This window comes from Pinus tabuliformis, chromosome 9 (assembly GCF_031772625.1).
Source record: "Pinus tabuliformis cultivar Carrire ecotype Pingquan chromosome 9, CPIR1, whole genome shotgun sequence".
NCBI lineage: Eukaryota > Viridiplantae > Streptophyta > Pinopsida > Pinales > Pinaceae > Pinus > Pinus tabuliformis.
The window spans coordinates 628,402,092-628,422,732 of record NC_142307.1 but is presented as its reverse complement, the minus strand read 5'-3'; the positions used below and the strand labels follow the sequence as shown (position 1 = coordinate 628,422,732).

At 33.6% G+C, this 20,641-nt stretch overlaps 1 protein-coding gene and 1 pseudogene across 1 annotated transcript; both read left to right on the top strand.

Annotated features, from left to right (window-relative positions):
- The first annotated feature begins 486 nt into the window (after positions 1–486).
- LOC149150188 (protein DMR6-LIKE OXYGENASE 1-like) lies at positions 487–2,224 on the top strand. The gene is made up of 5 exons (XM_089442727.1): positions 487–548; positions 706–913; positions 1,079–1,326; positions 1,439–1,763; positions 1,871–2,224. Exons 1-5 carry the CDS (start codon positions 487–489, stop codon positions 2,111–2,113), a joined length of 1,086 nt encoding a protein of 361 aa, XP_089298853.1. The 3' UTR covers positions 2,114–2,224.
- Positions 2,225–17,463: 15,239 nt separating this feature from the next.
- Positions 17,464–20,110, top strand: LOC149150187 (protein DMR6-LIKE OXYGENASE 1 pseudogene; annotated as a pseudogene).
- The last annotated feature ends 531 nt before the right edge of the window (positions 20,111–20,641 follow it).

Below are 20,641 nucleotides of genomic sequence, written 5' to 3'. Positions count from 1 at the left end.
ATCATATGATTGTTGTGATTTTTTGGACTTTCTAGTGTCGGAATCTGTTTGAAAAATTTGAGGTGAAATTTTGATTTGTGTTATTTAAACTAGTTTTTTTTACTGTATATATGGATTAAGCACTCTTGAAAACCCCTAGGGCACTTCCATTGCACATAATTACCCATCAAACTTGTGATTTCAATAAATTCCTACTGGATTTTAGAGAAATTAGACCCTAGAAACCTATGGTAAAAAATTACATATAAATAAAAAAAACAAATCGAAAAAATAATTGTTTACCGACTAAAGTTGCTTTAAAAGGTGAGATGAACGATGAAGTCACTCGTGATGTGAAACGGCCTTTATCAAAAACCAAGGTCAAAAGTGTGCCTCGCATGCCGACAATTTCAATCAATGATACAATAACTCAAATCTAAGTGTTTTTCTCTTCTTCCTCATCCCGACAAAACTCCGTCTCCAAATTCAATACATCTTATCAAAATAATGGGAATTGATCGGACAAATAGCAAACTTGCTGTTGACGTCTGCATGGACTTTAACAGAATGTGTTTATAACTTTGACAAAATTTCAAAAGCGTGACTCGCATCCCGACAAAACTCCGTCGTCAGGCGCTCTAAATTCAATCCATCTCCATTTGGACCCGGTACTTGGTCGTCAAACGGTGGCGGAGAAGGATTATCTAAACTCTATAAATTCCCAAGTTTAATCCAATGGCTCATATCCAATGGCGTGAACAACCTGAAGGTGCAGGACAGATATATTTTGCCTCCCCATGAACGCCTACAGAAGTCCGACATCTCTTTCTCTGAGAGCATCCCTGTGATAGACCTAAAAGACCTGGATGGCCCTAACAGGGCAACAGTAGTCCATCAAATCCGACTTGCATGCGAAGAGGATGGTTTCTTCCAGGTGCACACCTCAGTTTCTACCTCCCCTCAAATACTTAAACTTTTGGTTGAATTTCTGTCACACTTGCAGACTATTGAGTCTATACATCTCTGTTGGTATGCTTGTATTAATATAGTGACTGTGTCAAGTTTCATATCTGATTGACTAATTTTTTATTGATATCAGATAGTGAACCATGGCGTGCCAAACAATGTCATGGAAAGCATGATGGGCATAGCCAAAGAGTTCTTCGAAATGCCCATCGAAGACCGAGCATGCCTCTACTCAGAGGACATGAAGCAGCTAGCCCGGGTTTCTACCAGCTTCAATCTTAACAAAGACAAGGTTCTCAACTGGTTGGACTATCTCACTCACCCTTGTCATCCTCTAGAAGAAGTCATCGGCTCTTGGCCTGAAAAACCAGCAGCCTACAGGTAATCAGCAAACCTTTATCTGTTATAAAATATCTAAGACAGAACACTAGAAAAGATTCGTCTTAACCCACCATGGCAAAGTTTAGCTGTTTTGACTTGAGTTTTGTTACAGAGAAATTGCGGGCAAGTACTCTGGTGAGCTGAGAGCACTGATATTAAGGTTGCTGGCTGCAATTTCAGAAGCTCTGGGGCTAGATTCCAATTACTTGAATAAAATTCTTGGAAAACATAGCCATCTGATGAGTATAAATTATTATCCTCCATGCCCAAACCCAGACCTTACTATTGGTGCAGCAAGCCATTCAGATGCAAGTGCCATCACCGTGTTAATGCAAAGCGATAATGTCAGTGGCCTGCAAGTATTCAGAAATGGAAAGTGGGTTTCTGTAGAACCCATAGCTGACGCGTTTGTGGTCAATTTGGGAGATCAGCTGCAGGTGAGAAAGAATGCGCAGATCTATAAAGTTAAGTTATTTTTTCTCTCTGTGCAAGAATTTGATACTAATCATTCAATTTCTGTTGTGTGTGATTTGAATTGTATTAGGTTGTGAGCAATGGGAAATTTAAGAGCGTGGATCATCGAGTAATAACGAATAAGCAGAGTGCACGCATATCGATTCCCACTTTTTATTCTCCTGGACACGATGCTTTTATTGCTCCTGCAACTAGCATGGTGGATGAACATCAGCCGGCTGTGTATAGAGGATACAAGTTTGAAGAGTTTGAAGGAGCTTTCTGGAACCAGGAATTAAAGGGAAAGAGTATACTGGATCGTTTCAAGATCTAATGAAAGGATCTATTGAACACTCATTTATGTTGGTCTTTCATGTAGGCATCAAGAATTTGAATTCAATGAACCAAATAAATAATATATGTAATGTATGCATTGAATTAATAATTTAGGATTTGTTAAGAAATGTATAAGTAATTGAGTTTTTCAAAATATTTTTTTAATAATAATAAAGCTTTAAATAAGAGGTTTAAGTTTTAAATTATTATTATTTTTTTTTTTTATAATGTATTTTTATTTTCTATTAAAAATAATTTATTTAATTTTTAGTTTATATGGGTCTTGCATAGATGGTGATCAAATGTAATATGTCTACCTAAATTTATGTAATTAGATAATATTATTATTTAACTTGTTGAAATCTCGAATCAAGAAGTAGTTATGGAATGACTTGTAACCACTATTGTGGGTTCCAAGAAAATAATTGGAGTAATGTGAACAAGTTAAATGGTTTTCTTTCCTTCTAGTGGATGGGGGAAAAATAATTTAAGAAAAATATAGTCACAACACTTGAAGTTTGGTACTTGGGGTAATCCACTCATTTTATAAGCTCAACAGAAAGGCCCAAATTGCAGCCGCCATTAATATTCACCCTATTTCCTTGGTAGCGACTCCATGATGCTCTATACTCTTGTAGCTATTGCTGCCGCCGTTAATATTCGCCCTTTTTCCTTGGTAGTCATTGCATGATGCTCTATACTCTCATAGTTTTCATTGCTAAATACCTTCACAAAGAAAAGATCAGGGAACGATAATCACTCTAAGCTTAGAGACCAAGGAAAGACAATCACTCTAAGCGTAGTAGCTTCGTGATAGATACTCTTCGCTGGCCTCAGTCTCCTCTTCATACTGGGTAGTATCTTGGCGATAGATACTCTTCACTGGCCTTAGTCTCCTCTTCATAGTGGGTAGTAGCTTGGTGATAGATACTCTTCACTGGCCTAAGTCTCCTCTTCATAGTGGGTAAAGAAAGAGTTGTAAATCGCCAGCAACCTTCCAAATCATGGACTATTGAAAGCCACTATGTTTTTCTCTCGTCTTCAAGAGATTATCCAAATATATTATACTAACATATAAGTAACTCCATTCTTTATCAAGAAGAATAAATTGTCTCTTTATATTTTTGGAAAATATCATGTTGTTGCGTTTTGCATGGAAAAATTAAGAAATTATGACAGATTTTCGAATATATATATATATATATATATATATATATATATATATATATATATATAGTAAAAAGAAAATATATTACTACATGAAGATAAAGAATGATTTTTATATATTTCTCTTGGTTAAGAAAATATATTACTATATGTAGATAAAGATTGTTATTATATATTTTTCTTGGTAGAGAAAATAAATTACTACATGTAGATAAAGATCGTTATTATATATTTTTCTTGGTAGAGAAAATATATTACTACGTGTAGATAAAGATTGATTTTCATATATTTTTCTTGGTTAAGAAAATATGTTACTGCATGTAGATAAAGATTGTTATTACTATATATAGAAAATGATTGTTGCAGTGTTAAAAGATAAGTAACTTTTCTTGTCTTTATATAATATTGCATATGCCTTTTATGTAAGAAAAGATAGGATGCATGCTCTTTTCTTGAAAATGGATTTCGTAGTCATTTTCCTTGAAGTGAATATAGATTAAAGAGGGTAATTTGTGAAATATTCTCATGGGCAAGAGAGTTCTTTTGAAAAAGAATAAGTTAATTGTGTTAATTCATTCGCAAGAGTTTGCAAAAGTTACATGTTTTGGTAAGTAAAAATGATATGTTTTCCTTTTGCGTGAAAGATAAGTTAATTGTGTTAATTCATTTGTGAGAGTTTGCAAAAGTTACATGTTTTGGTGGGTAAAAAAGTAAATGATTTGTGTGTTGCATATTGGATAATTTGATTTAATTGCATAGTTTAATGCATAAAATATTACCATTACTACTATAGTAGTTCTTATGCCCAAGAGAAAGGTTGATTATGATACTTTCTTGAAAACAAATGCATGAGACCTTTGTTATGATACTTCCTTGGAAACAAATGCATAATAACATTCTACATAAATGATAGAGAAACTATGTTGAGTTCTTGAAAATAACTATGTGAAAAGAACACATATGAAAAAGCATAGAAACGATAGTTGGTTATATGCATGAAAATAGAACTATTGTGTTAGATATTTTAAGGAGAAACATGTATTTGTGTACAGAACATAATAAGTATTATGGAAAGTAAAACAAGTAGTTACTTAGAATAAATGTACTAGCTTTCCTTGTATTATGGAAAGTAAAACAAGTAGTTACTTAGAATAAATGTACTAGCTTTCCTTGTATTATGGAAAGTAAAACAAGTAGTTACTTAGAATAAATGTACTAGCTTTCCTTTCTTAAATACATATATCTGCATGCAAGAAATAATGACTAACACATTAGTTCTGGTTTAGGGCAATGCATGTCTTTGTGCATACAACAGATTTTATAAATAGCTCTATCTTGGGAAAGATGCTTTTTGATAATGGGCTTACATTTGCATGCATGGTAATAATGTCTATCATGTTATCTTCCCTTTAGAAGAGAACATCTACTTTATTGGAAAGATTACTTAGTTACATGCAATAAGAAGAAGTTAAGGGGCTAGCTCTCTTCGAATAAGTCTTTATCTAATTACACACATGAAAAAAAAACATAAGTTTCTAGTATCCTTTAAGTCAAATGGATGGTTACAGTAGTTTCCTTTAGATATGAACGTGTGCTGGTGCATGTATGATCATAGTAATGGGGTAATTATTTTTACATGCTTAATAATTATTTGTAATACATCCTCAATATTGTTAGAAGAAGCATTTTGTTATATTATATTTACATCTCATGAATGCGCACATGAATAGATGTTAAAATATCGCTTTTAAAGAATGATTATTGATTGATTAATACTTTATCTAATCATGTTACCAAAGGTTATTGATGACAACAATGACAAGAAAGGATGATGGTTTGTGCAAAAGACGAATTATGCTTAACATTGTGGCAGATAAAGAACTAGCAGTCCATGCTCATGAGTACGAGTTACAGAATAGTACACTGATGGATCAATCATGCCATAAGGATGTAGACAGTGGTGATATGTAGGCAAATGGTTTCATGACAATTGTAATAGATTTTAGCTAGGTATGTGGTATTTTAATGATATTTCATTGTAATATTTTATAACAATGGATAAGGGATGGAATCCCTTATAAGCCATTAAGTGAGGGGTGAACACCCTCACAAACATTTAATACTAAAATTAAACGTTTGCTGGTTTTCACCCTACGGGGTTTACACGGTATATCAGTGTTCAATGATGTGATTGATTATTGTGTATGTTTGAAGATGTTGATTCCTTGATGATGTTGTTCGTTATCTGATGTGATAATCATAATTTCAAGTATGTGATTAATTAATTTGGTTAAGGGAATCATGAAATGTATGCAAGGTTCATAATACAATTTATGTTAATATACTACAACAGTACTACAATAGGGTTGTTAATGGTTATGCAACTTACTGTCTTCTATTGAAAGTTACTTCATGACTAATGAACATTATAGCTAATGGCTAATGAGGAATTTTGGAATAATGATTTGGATAATTACTTGTGGATAATTTGTGCAAAAAAAATTCTAGCTCCCTACATTTTCATGTGAGGTTAGTGAGGTAGGTTATAAGTGGTATCAGAGCTTAAGGTTGCAACAGTGACACACTTGAGAATTTTTAAGTAGAAAGGAAATTGAGGTATGCTACTATTGAGCATCAACTCAGGTATGAGTCTAACAACCTATGTATTAATATATGCAGTAGACTACTTTTGACATGACATGTGTGTTTCATGTTTATAATTGCAAGTAGTAGTAAGTAATAAAGTTTGCTACAAAACTATGTTCATGACATTTGAATCATGATGACGATAAAAGATAATAAAACTTTTGTCACACTTATGAACAATCTTGAACACTAACTAAGGAAAGTGACAATTAACCACCAACTTTTTCAAATATGGAAATATTAATGATACATTTAATGAACATGAAAGTTACATGCACTACTTTTAATGAGTGAATGAATGAATGTAAATATGGGGAACATCCTTGAATAGGACAATAGAGTGTTTTAAAACGACATTGGAAGAACCCATTTAGATATTGAAAATAAACAATGAATCAAGTAGTGAGACTTGATTGTGATAACTAATTGTTTATTAAGTTTTGCATGGCTGCATTAAGATGGTTGGTAGTTGTGATTGGTTAGTGTTTCATGACTAACTAATAAAACTTATATGCATGAATTGAATTTGATTTAAGCTTATTACAATTCGTAAATAAGTGATTATTGTAGTTACTTCATGTATCGGTCTGTTAATAACACTGTCGAAATTGGAAATGATTCAGAAAGTGAATACTTGTTAAATAATGCATATTTATGACTAACGTTGATCATGGAATTAAGTAGTGGTAGCTTAATGGCCAAGTGAATACTTGTTAAATAATGCATATTTATGACTAACGTTACAGATGGGATTAAGTAGTAGCAGCTTAATGGCCACAAGAAAACCTATCAAGGTAAAATCACATTACAACCATAAATGAGAAAGTATAATGTTATATGATATGAATGATTGTGTTACTTAGAAAACCAGAATGCATACAACATGTATGTTAGTTATGTTTCCTATCAATCTAGATATTGTGGAACCATGTTGAGGGTTAAGTGTAAATGCACGGTATACATGCATGTTTATTTTGTTAATGATAATGTTCATATGGTTCATTATGTAAATTGTTATGGTAAAGAGTGCTAAAGAGAGAAATTTAACATGCCAGATAGGTTTGAAAGCCCGGAAGGCCTTGGGTTGATGGTGGTTTCCTGTTCGAAGGGGTTGATGGGACTTTGGAGGAGGCCCAAAATTCCTCATAAATGGGACGTTGTCAGAGGAATAGGTAGGATGCTGCCAAGAAGAATCTTATATTGGACCTTATGTGGTCATTGAAATTCTTGAGGTGGTTCGCTGGTGGAATTCTATACTAGACCTGGTATGGTCTCTGTCAAGGAACTGTTTGGATGCGAAAATGACTCAATCTGGTTGTGGAAACCAATTACCATGGGTTGGGAGGAGAATTATTTAGCCTATTGTGGTTCTCATAGCTAAACAAATTAAGTAACCAATGATGTAAAATTCTAAAAGTGAATTTTATATATAATTGTGTGAATATTTTATGTACATTTTTTACCTAAAAGGAGCCTAGTGCTCACAAAGGAATTACTAGAAGTGTAAGTTTTTTTTATTAATAATATTTTGAATGTCTTAGCAAGGGCTAGGATAGTATGCACTTGGTGCATTTATTGGTTATTTCAATGATCAGAGAGAGTTAGCATGGGTACTTTTAGAAGTACTGTGTGGATGTCTTTAGTGGAAGCTAAGACAATGTGCACATGGTGGAGTGATTTATCAGTTTGCTGAGTAGAGTGTTAGTGCTCTCTAAGTACTTGTAAAAGTACTGTAATTTAAATATCACTTGTAATTGCATAATTGATTTATAGTTATAAGTATTTCATTTGATTAAAAATTTTGTGACTAATGTGATTGAATTTGTTAGCCATACATTACAGGCTACTTACCATGGAGGGTTGATGGGTCGTCCAATCACTATTGAAGTGCTTGCCTAAAGGTGACCATGAATTGTAAGAGTAATTGGTAAGTAACGGTAAGTTGGTATAGATATTTTGTTTTGTTTCTATATAATTGAATAGTGGATAAGTTATGGAAAGTAGAAATTTCTTTGTTTTGCAGTTATAAATGCTTATGACTATAGATCACCATTATTTATTTTTCTTATTGGTATTCGTTGGAAATGGAATCCTTCATTTTGAAGTGAATGGATATCGTTTTCTGTTGTTTGGATTCATATATATAGAGTAGAAATTAAGTCCCAGTGATAGATTAACACTAGGGATGGTGTTCTCTTTAAGGGAGGAAGTATGTAATATACCTACCGAAACTCATGTAATTACATAATATTATTATTTAACTCGTTGACATTTGGAATCAAGAAGTAGTTATTGAACTACTTGTAACTACCATTGTCGGTTCCAAGAAAATGATTGGAGCGATGTGAGCGGGTTAAATGGTTTTCTTTCCTTCGAGTGCATGCAGGAAAAATAATTTCAGAAACATTTAGCCAGAGCACTTGAAGTTTGGTACTTGGGGAAATCAACTCATTTATAAGTTCAACAGAAAGGCCTAAATTGCATAATGCCGCCATTAATATTCGCCCTTTTTCCTTGGTAGTCACTACATGATGTTCTATACTCTTGTAGTTTTCATTGCTAAATATGTGCAGAAACAAAATATTAGGGAAAGACAATCACTCTAAGCGTAGTAGCTTGGCGAAAAATACTCTTTGATGGCCTCAATCTCCTCTTCATAGTGGGTAAAGAAAGAGTTGTCAATCATAATTAATGACAATAACCTTCCAAATCATGGACTATTGAAAGGCACGGTGTTTTTCTCTCGTCTACAAGAGATTATCCAAATATATTATACTAACAGATAAGTAACTACATTCTTTATGGAGAAGAATAAGTTGTTTTTTTAGATTTTTGGAAAATATCATGTTGTTGCATTTTGCATGGAAAGATTAAGAAATTATGATAGATTTCCAAAAATAAATATAAATATAGTAAGAATAAAATATATTGGTACATGTAGATAAAGATTAATTTTTATATATTTTTGTTGGTTAAGAAAGTATATTACTACATATAGATAAAGATTGTTATTATATATTTTTCTTGGTAGAGAAAATAGATTATTGCATGTAGATAAAGATTAATTTTTATATATTTTTCTTGGTTAAGAAAATATATTACTACATGTAGATAAAGATTGTTATTATATATTTTTCTTGGTAGATAAAATAGATTACTACATGTAGTTAAAGATTGATTTTTATATAATTTTTCTTGGTTAAGAAAATATATTACTACATTTAGATAAAGATTGTTATTATATATTTTTCTTGGTAAAGAAAATATATTACTACATGTAGATAAAAATTGTTATTACTATATATAGAAAAATATTATTCCAGTGTTAAAAGATAAGTAACCTTTCTTGTCTTTATATAACATTGCGTATGCCTTTTATGTAAGAAAATATAGGATGCATGGTCTTTTCTTAAAAATGGATTTCGTAGTCATTTTCCTCGAAGTGAATATAGGTTAAAGAGGTTAATTTGTGAAATATTATCATGGGTAAGAGAGTTATTTTTATAAAGAATACTTAATTATGAGAAAATACAATAACCTATGCATAGATGAAATGCATAGAAATAATATAAGTTGTACAAATCTTCTTTGGAAGGAATATGTTTTTCTTGTGGGTGAAAGATAAGTTAATTGTGTTATTAATTTGCAAGAGTTTGCAATAGTTACATGTTTTGGTGAGTAAAAAGGTAAATGATTTGTGTGTCACATATTGGATAATGTGATTTAATTGCATGGTTTAATGCATAAAAGGTTACCATAACTACTATCTTAGTTCTTATGCCCAAAAGAAATGTTGATTATGATACTTTCTTGAAAACAAATGCATGAGAACTTTGTTATGATACTTCCTTGGAAACAAATCCATAATAACTTTGTACATAAATGATAGAGAAACTAATGGGTTGAAACTACACATTTTCACTAATCCGGATTTTTACTTAATTAAATCCTTGTTTAATTAAACTATCGGGTCCCCTCCTCATTATCGGAACTCAAAACAATTAATAAAACCCATTCAAACCTTCACTTTGTCATTCCTACTAAAATATTCAAATTACTTCATTTACCTGAAATACCAAAACTTCAATACCCACGGGACCGAAAAGAAATAACACCACAACACATAACTTTCTCAGGTCCAGAATGGAAATTAATCCACGTGTTCCTTACCCACGCGATCACCATTGGATCACGCCCTTCACAACGAATGACTCTAATCGCTCTGGTCCTCAACTTGATTAAACTACAGTTGATAACTCTTCAGATCCAATTTTCATATATTCCTTCGCGCCGGCTTAGCATGCGATATCTGTCGGATCTGCCTCCTTTGGAGGGAGGGTCACGATTGACTGGGCTATTAACCAGATTTAATAAAATATCGCATCCATTTTTAAAATACCGCTTATGGTAATGGAAGCATGCAAGAAACAACTTCTACCTACATAAACCACCTTTTCATTTAGTTAACGCCTGTGCATCTTGACACGCGATGATTATCGATCTAACAGATCTGTTGATCGGATGGTTTTGAGCTTCTTTTGGATTTAACACTAATTTGTCGGGGTTTTCTTCGTTCCGCCAAAATTTAACGCTTCTGCTGCATTTAGCCCATTTGTAATTTATACGTCTGTGACTTTGGAACATATCTGACTACTTACAGTTTAGAGTAATTACACAAATGATTCAATCTACAACTTAATTAATCAACGAAACCACACCATATAAAAACAGATCACACATAAACAAGTTTCTGCCACAACACACCTTTATTCATAACAATATTTACATATACAGATTCAGAACATCTCATGCTTTGATCAACTCCAACACTCTACCTACTCTAATACTCTGTCTCAAAACTCTGTCTCTCCCTAACCTCTAGCTAACCTATGGATAACCTCTCGAATTATTCAAAAGATCACAACTTATACATAAACGGATTCATGAACCAATTTAGTTCAGATCTAACAATCTCTCACTCTCTCTCAAAGTATCTCTTCAGCTCCACTCTTTTCTCAAACAAATCCTAAATAAAGCTTTTAAATCCCTCAAATACTCACTCTTCCTAGGATTACTCAACTATCTCTAAAATCTCTTCATTCACAACATATTCTCCACAATTTGAACTTACAACTTAAAATCTCCTCAAACTCAACTAAACTTAGGAAAATAAATAAAATGATTAAGTGAACCCACTCCCTTTAGTAAATGTGAAATAAGACTCATGGGTCTTATAAGCTTGGATGAAAGCTCCTGCATCAGACTCCCTAGGTTGAAATAATTCATGGACTCCTGTTCATGAGTCACCCAACTGCTCCTGTTGCAAACTTCATTAGGTTTCATCTTCCAACTGGATTTCTGTCCTTTTTCAATTGCAGGTGCATTTGCTGCCTTCTCCCCTTCTCCTGGATGCCAAACCTTATTTTGTAACTTTCCATCTCTTTCATCATGCTGCTGCTCCATTTTTTTCTGCCACTATTGCTTTAGTCCTTCCCAGTTTCCAAATCTTATGTTGATGTTCTCCTCTCTCTTTGCTGGTGTAGATTGCCTTTGTTAATTTCTGATCCGAATTTAAACAAGAACGCAACAAATCATAGAGATAAACATAAACACAAATATGTAGTGGAAATAATACTTCATTTCATTAATGTAAAATACTGAAATATGCATACAAACGATAACGGAAATAAACCATCTAGGGCGATGGTAGCTTATCTCTGAGAAGAGATGTGGCGGCTACATGCCTCTAAACTATCTTACAATGAGCTCAAAGGCCTATTTATTGTTGATAAACAATGGAAAAACCTAAACAACCAAAAATCTAACCCTAGAAGATGAAACGTTAAACTGTGGGCCCCGTTTGGGTAAATTGGTACATCAACTTCCAGGGGTCGTAACTTTGGCATATGATCTCCATTTGACGCACACAATAACACATTAGAAAGATCTATCTGAGAACTACAACTTTGGGAAGAGAATCATCGGTCCATGGATCCCTCTTGCTCCCATTTTCCCCAAAAAACGTCGTTTAGGGGCTCAAAACGGCTCTGGAAGTTCAGGACCCGAAAAACTGCTAAAAATAGTAAACTGTGCTACAATTAAGGAAATTGAAAAGCTAAAAGAAATAATGGTGGGGGTCCAAGTGGACTTGGCAGGTGGCCATCAATATCCACTTGGATCATTCCTCTCCCCTTAGGAAGCAATGGTCCCCATTGCATTGAGTTCCTCCATGAGATGAGGAAACTTTTGCTGAACTTAGTCCCTAGTGAGCCACTTTCCCTCTTGAAGGAGTTGGCCTGCTTTAACAACTCGATACAGTTGGATACTCTATTGGCGAGTGTTCTTGATCTGTGTGTCCATGATCCGATCAGTTGCAACTTGTTCCATGCAATCTGGATTTAACTCTATGGGTGTGAGCTATTCTACAATGTCAGATGTGTCTAGAAATGGTGGAAAGTATAGCCGAAGGTGATCCATATTGAACACTGGGTGTAGGCCAAGGAATGGGGGAATTCTGAGCTCAAATGTATTGTCTCCCACAACCATGGTAATTGTGTAAGGACCATATCGAAGTGGTCTGAGTTTCTGATAGGCTCCGGTAAGGTGTTACTTTTGCAAATGTAACTAAACTTTGTCGCCCACCTGAAACTTGTGTGGCACCCGATGTTGATCATGTCGTTTCTTGTACTTGGAATTTGATTTCTGCATAACGTCATGGACCTGCTGGAAAATATGTTGAATGTGCTCAATGAAGCTAGTTTCCTTATCTATTTAAGACTCGACATGAATCGATTCTGCGTTAGTAGCTACAAATGGCATGGCCACATAAATGGGACATAGTGGTTGGAATCCCAAGCCCACCTGAAAAGCGTTGTGGCCAGTTGAGCTATGAAGAGCTTAGTTGTAGCTGTACTGAACATAGGGGAGGCTCTCGTCCCATGTGCATGGACTCTTTGAGTTGTACATGTGCAGAATGTGTACAATCATCATGTTGACAACCTCTATCTGGCAATTAGTTTGAGGATGGAAGGCTGTGGACTTAGTGAGTTTGGTGTCTAGCATTGACCAGAGACTGGAAAAAAATGTGCTAAGGAACCTACTGTCTCGATCTGAGATGATAGACTGTGGGTTCCCAAAGTGTACCCACACTCGTTCAAAGAAGAGTTTAGCAGTGGCTTCTGCTGTGATATTCTTCTTGCAGGCCTCCATAATGGCCATCTTCGAGAACCTGTTGACGACCACAAAAATACAGTCGTTTCCATGCTTAGTGGAAGGAAGGCCTGACATGTAATCCATGGAGATGGATTCCCAAGGTCGATTAGGGGTAGGCAGTGGGGTATAGAGGCCTTGATTTTTGATGGTTGGTTTGGCAATGGCATAGGTAGTGCATGATCTAATGTACTTAATGACATCCTGTCGAAGATTCGGCAAATAGAAATACTTCTGCAGTACTGCCACCATTTTCTTGACCCCGAAATGCCCAACAGCCTGACTGTAGTGTGCTTCCCAAATGATCTTGGCATGCTCACTTGAAGGAACACAAAGGTGACCCAGGTGGCATCACAGGGCATACTGGAGGTGAAAATCTAGAACATGCTGAACTTCCATGAGTGTCTAGTATGTGTGGCCAAAGTTCGGGTCACTTTTGTGTGGCCAAAGTTACATGTTTTGGTGAGTAAAAAGGATATGTTTTTCTTATGCATGAAAGATAAGTTAATTGTGTTAATTCATTTGTGAGAGTTTGCAAAAGTTACATGTTTTGGTGGGTAAAAAAGTAAATTATTTGTGTGTTGCATATGAGATAATTTGATTTAATTGCATAGTTTAATGCATAAAATATTACCATTGCTACTATCTTAGTTCTTATGCCCAAAAGAAAGGTTGATTATGATACTTTCAAGAAGACAAATGCATGAGAAATTTGTTATGATACTTCCTTGGAAACAAATGCATAATAGCTTTCTATATAAATGATAGAGAAACTATGTTGAGTTCTTGAAAATAACTATGTGAAAAGAACACATATGAAGAAGCATAGAAACGATAGTTGGTTATATGCATGAAAATATAACTATTGTGTTAGATATTTTAAGGAGAAACATGTATTTGTGTACAGAACGTAACAAGTATTATGGAAAGTAAAACAAGTAGTTACTTAGAATAAATGTACTAGCTTTCCTTGTATTATGGAAAGTAAAACAAGTAGTTACTTAGAATAAATGTACTAGCTTTCCTTTCTTAAATACATATATTTGCATGCAAGAAATAATGACTAACACATTAGTTCTGGTTTAGAGCAATGCATGTCTTTGTGCATACAACATATTTTATAAATAGCTCTATCTTGGGAAAGATGCTTTTTGAAAATGGGCTTACATTTGCATGCACAGTAATAATGTCTATCATGTTATCTTCCCTTTAGAAGAGAACATCTACTTTATTGGAAAGATTACTTAGTTACATGCAAAAAGAAGAAGCTAAGGGGCTAGCTCTCTTCGAATAAGTCTTTATCTAATTACACGCGCGAAAAACAAACATAAGTTTCTAGTATCCTTTAAGTGAAATGGATGGTTACAGAGGTTTCCTTTAGATATGAACGTGTGTTGATGCATGTATGATCACAGTAATGGGGTAATTATTTTTACATGCTTAATAGTTATTTGTTATACATGCTCAATATTGTTAGAAGAAGCATGTTGTTATATTATATTTACATCTCATGGATGCACACATGAATAGATGTTAAAATATCGCTTTTAAAGAATGATTATTGATTGATTAATACTTTATCTAATCATGTTACCAAAGACTATTGATGACAACAATGCCATGAAAGGATGGTGATTTGTGCAAAAGACAAATTACGTTTAACATTTTGGCAGATAAAGAACTAGCGGTCCATCCTCATGATTACGAGTTACGGAATGGTACATTGATGGATCAATCATGCCACAAGGATGTAGAGAGTGGTGATATGTAGGCAAATGGTTTCATGACAATTTTAATAGATTTTAGCTAGGTATGTGGTATTTTAATGATATTTCATTGTAATATTTTATAACAATGGATAACGGATGGAATCCCTTATAAGACATTAAGTGAGGGGTGAACACCCTACGGGGTTTCCAGAGTATATCAGTGTTCAATGATGTGATTGATTATTGTGTATGTTTGAAGATGTTGATTCCTTGATGATGTTGTTTCCTTATCTGATGTGATAATCATAATGTCAAGTATGTGATTAATAAATCTGGTTAAGGGAATCATGAAATGGATGCAAGTTTCATCAGACAATCTATGTTAATATACTACAACAGTACTACAACAGGGTTGTTAATGGTTATGCAACTTACTATCTTCTATTGAAAGTTACTTTATGACTAATGAACATTATATCTAATGGCCAATGAGGAATTTGGAATAATGATTTGGATAATTACTTGTGGGTAATTTGTGCAAAAACAATTCTAGCTCCCTACATTTTCATGTGAGGTTACCGAGGTATGTTATAAGTGGTATCAGAGCTAAAGGTTGCAGCAGTGACGCACTTGAGAATTTTTAAGTAGAAAGGAAATTGAGGTATGCTACTGTTGAGCATCAACTCATGTATGAGTCTAACAACCTACATATTAATATATGCAGTAGACTACTTTTGACATGATATGTGTGTTTCATGTTTATAACTGCAAGTAGTGGTAAGTAATAAAGATTGCTACAAAACTATGTTCATGATATTTGAATCATGATGAGGGTAAAAGATAATAAAACCTTTGACACACTTATGAACAATCTTGAACACTAACTAAGGAAATGACAATTAACCACCAACTTTTGCAAATATGGAAATATTAATGATACATTTAATGAACATGAAAGTTACATGCACTACTTTTAATGAGTGAATGCATGAATGTAAATATGGGGAACATCCTTGACTAGGACAATAGAGTGTTTTAAAATGAGATTGGAAAAACCCATTTACATACTGAAAATAAAGAATGAATCAAGTAGTGAGACTTGATTGTCATAACTAATTGTTGATTAAGTTTTGCCATGGCTGCATTAAGATGGTTGGTAGTTGTGATTAGTTAGTGTTTCATGACTAACTAATAAAACTTATATGCATGAATTGAATTTGATTTAAGCTTATTACAATTCGCAAATAAGTGATTATTGTAGTTACCTCATGTATCAGTCTGTTAATAACACTGTCAAAATTGGAAATGCTTCAGAAAAATTGGAAATGATTTAGAAAGTGAATACTTGTTAAATAATGCATATTGGTGACTAACGTTGATCATGTGATTAAGTAGTGGTAGCTTAATGGCCAAGTGAATAATTGTTAAATAATGCATATTTATGACTAATGTCGCTGATGGGATTAAGTAGTGGCAGCTTAATGGCCACAAGAAAACCTATCAAGGTAAAATCACATTATTCCATAAATGAGAAAGTATAATGTTATATGATATGAATGATTGTGTTACTTGGAAAACCAGAATGCATACAACATGTATGTTAGTTATGTTTCCTATCAATCTAGATATTGTGGAACCATGTTGGGGGTTAAGTGTAAGTGCACGGTGTACATGCATGTTTATTTTATTAATGATAATGTTCATATGGTTCATTATGTAAATTGTTATGGTAAAGAGTGCTAAAGAGAGAAATTTAACATGCCAGACAGGTTTGAAAGCCCAGAAGGCCATGGGTTGATGGTGGTTTCATATACGGAGGGGTTGATGGTACTTTGGAGGAGGCAAAAAATTCCTCATAAATGGGACGTTGTCAGAGGAACAGGCAAGACGTTGCCAAGAAGAATCCTATATTGGACCTTATGTGGTCATTGAAATTCTTGAGCTAGATGGCCGGTGGAATTTTGTACTAGACCTAGTATGGTCTCTGTCAAGGAACTGTTTGGATACAAAAATGACTCAATCTAGTGGTGGTAACCAATTCCCATGGGTTGGCAAGAACATTATTTAGCCTATTGTGGTTCTCATAGCTAAAAAAATTAACTAATCAATAATGTGTTATGTTAAAAATGAATTTTATATATAATTGTGTAGATATTTTATGTACATTTTTTACCTAAAAGGAGCCTAGTGCTCACAAAGGAATTATTGGAAGTGTAAGTTTTTTTTATTAATAATATTTTGAATGTTTGAACAGGGGCTAGGACAGTATGCACTTGGTGCATTTATTGGTTATTTCGATGATCAGAGAGCATTAGCATGGGTACTTTTAGAAGTACTGTGTGGATGTCTTTAGTGGAAGCTAAGACAGTGTGCACATGGTGGAGTGATTTATCGGTTTGATGATTAGAATGTTAGTGTTCTCTAAGTACTTGTAAAAGTACTATCATTTAAATATCACCTGTCATTGCATAATTGATTGATAGTTATAAGTATCTCATTTGATTAAAAATTTTGTGACTAATGTGATTGAATTTGTTAGTCATACATTACAGGTTACTTACCATGGAGTGTTGATGGGTCGTCCAATCGCTATTGAAGTGCTTGCATAAAAGTGAACATGACTGGTAAGAGTAATTGGTAAGTAACGGTAAGTTGGTATAGATATTTTGTTTTGTTTCTATATAATTGAATAGTGGATAAGTTATGGAAAGTATAAATTTCTTTGTTTTGCAGTTATAAATGCTTATGACTATAGATCACCATTATTTCTTTTTCTTATTGGTATTCGTTGGAAATGGAATCCTTCATTTTGAAGTGAAAGGATCTCGTTTTCGGTTGTTTTGATTCTTATATATAAAGTACCAATTAAGTCCCAGTGATAGATGAACACTAGGGACGGTGTTATCTTTAAGCAGGGAAGTATGTAATATACATACCGAAACTCATGTAATTACATAATATTATTATTTAACTCGTTGACATCTGGAATCAAGAAGTAGTTATGGAATGAATTGTAACTACCATTATCGGTTCCAAGAAAATGATTGGAGCGATCTGAGCAGGTTAAATGGTTTTCTTTCCTTTGAGTGCATGGGGGAAAAATAATTTCAGAAACATTTAGTTAGAACACTTGAAGTTTGGTACTTGGGGAAATCGACTCATTTTATAAGCTCAACAGAAAGGCTTAAACTGCGAAATGTTGCCATTAATATTCACCCTTTTTCCTTGGTAGTCACTGCATGATGTTCTACACTTTTGTAGTTTTCATTGCTAAATACTTGCACAAACAAAATATTAGGGAAAGGCAATCACTTTAAGAATAGTAGCTTGGCGAAAACTACTCTTTGATGGCCTCAGTCTCCTCTTCATAGTGGGTAAAGAAAGAGTTGTCAATCGCAATTAATGCCAATAACCTTCCAAATCATGGACTATTGAAAGGCACAGTGTTTTTCTCTCGTCTACAAGAGATTATCCAAATATATTATACTAACAGATAAGTAACCACATTCTTTATGGAGAAGAATAAGTTGGTTTTTTAGATTTTTGGAAAATATCATGTTGTTGCATTTTTCATGGAAAGATTAAGAAATTATGATAAATTTACGAAAATAAATATAAATATAGTAAAAAGAAAATATATTGGTACATGTAGATAAAGATTAATTTTTATATATTTTTCTTGGTTAAGAAAATATATTACTACATGTAGATAAAGATTGTTATTATATATTTTTCTTGGTAGAGAAAATAGATTATTGCATGTAGATAAAGATTGATTTTTATATATTTTTCTTGGTTAAGAAAATATATTAGTACATGTAGATAAAGGTTGTTATTATATATTTTTCTTGGTAGATAAAATAGATTACTGCATGTAGATAAAGATTGATTTTTATGTATTTTTCTCAATTAAGAAAATATATTACTACATGTAGATAAATTTTGTTATAATATATTTTTATTGGTAGAGAAAATAGACCTAAAAGACCTGGATGGCCCTAACAAAGCAACATTAGTCCATCAAATCCGACTTGCATGTGAAGAGGATGGTTTCCTCCAGGTGCACACCTCAGTTTCTACCTCCCCTCAAATACTTACTTAAACTTTTTGTTGAATTTCTGTCACAATTGCAGACTATTGAGTCTATACATCTCTGTTGGTATGCTTGTATTAATATAGTGACTGTGTCAAGTTTCATATCTGATTGACTAATTTTTTATTGATATCAGATAGTGAACCATGGTGTGCCAAACAATGTCATGGAAAGCATGATGGGCATAGCCAAATAGTTTTTCGAAATGCCCATTGAAGACTGAGCATTCCTCTACTCAGAGGACATGAAGCAGCTAGCCCGGGTTTCTACCAGCTTCAACCTTAACAAAGACAAGGTTCTCAACTGGTTGGACTATCTCACTCACACTTGTCATCCTCTAGAAGAAGTCATCGGCTCTTGGCCTGAAAAACCAGTAGCCTACAGGTAATCAGCAAACCTTTATCTGTTATAAAATATCTAAGACAGAACACTAGAAAAGATTCATCTTAACCCACCATGGAAAAGTTTAGTTGTTTTGACTTGAGTTTTGTTACACAGAAATTGTGGGCAAGTACTCTGGTGAGCTGAGAGCACTGATATTAAGGTTGTTGGCTGCAATTTTAAAAGCTCTGGGGCTAGATTCCAATTACTTGAATAAAATTCTTGGAAAACATAGCCATCAAATGAGTATAAATTATTATCCTCCATGCCCAAACCCAGATCTTACTATTGGTGCAGCAAGCCATTCAGATGCAAGTGCCATCACCGTGTTAATGCAAAGCGATAATGTCAGTGGGCTACAAGTATTCAGAAATAGAAAGTGGGTTTGTGTAGAACCCATAGCTAATGCGTTTGTGGTCAATTTGGGAGATCAGCTGTAGGTGAGAAAGAATGCGCAGATCTATAAAGTTAAGTTATTTTTTCTCTCTGTGCAAGAATTTGATACTAATCATTCAATTTCTATTGTGTGTGATTTGAATTGTATTAGGTTGTGAGCAATGGGAAATTTAAGAGCGTGGATCATCGAGTAATAACGAATAAGCAGAGTGCACGCATATCGATTCCCACTTTTTATTCTCCTGGACACGATGCTTTTCTTGCTCCTGCAACTAGCATGGTGGATGAACATCAGCCGGCTGTGTATAGAGGATACATGTTTGAAGAGTTTGAAGGAGCTTTCAGGAACCAGGAACTAAAGGGAAAGAGTATACTGGATCGTTTCAAGATCTAATGAAGGGATCTATTGAACACTCATTTATGTTGGTCTTTCATGTAGGCATCAAGAATTTGAATTCAATGAACCAAATAAATAATATATGTAATGTATGCATTGAATTAATAATTTAGGATTTATTAAGAAATGTATAAGTAATTGAGTTTCAAGATCTATACTGGATCGTTTCGAGATCTATTAAACACTCATTTATGTTAGTCTTTTATGTAGGCATCAAGAATTTGAATTCAATGAACCAATAAATAATATATGTATCTATTGAACACTCATTTATGTTGGTATTTCTTGTAGGCATCAAGAATTTGAATTCAATGAACCAAATAAATAATATATGTAATGTATGTATTGAATTAATAATTTAGGATTTATTAAGAAATGTATAAGTAATTGAGTTTTTAAAAATATTTTTTAATAATAATAAAGCTTCAAATAAAAGGTTTAAGGTTTATAATGTATTTTTATTTTCTATTAAAAATAATTTATTTAATTTTTAGTTTATATGAGTTTTGGATAGATGGTGATCAAATG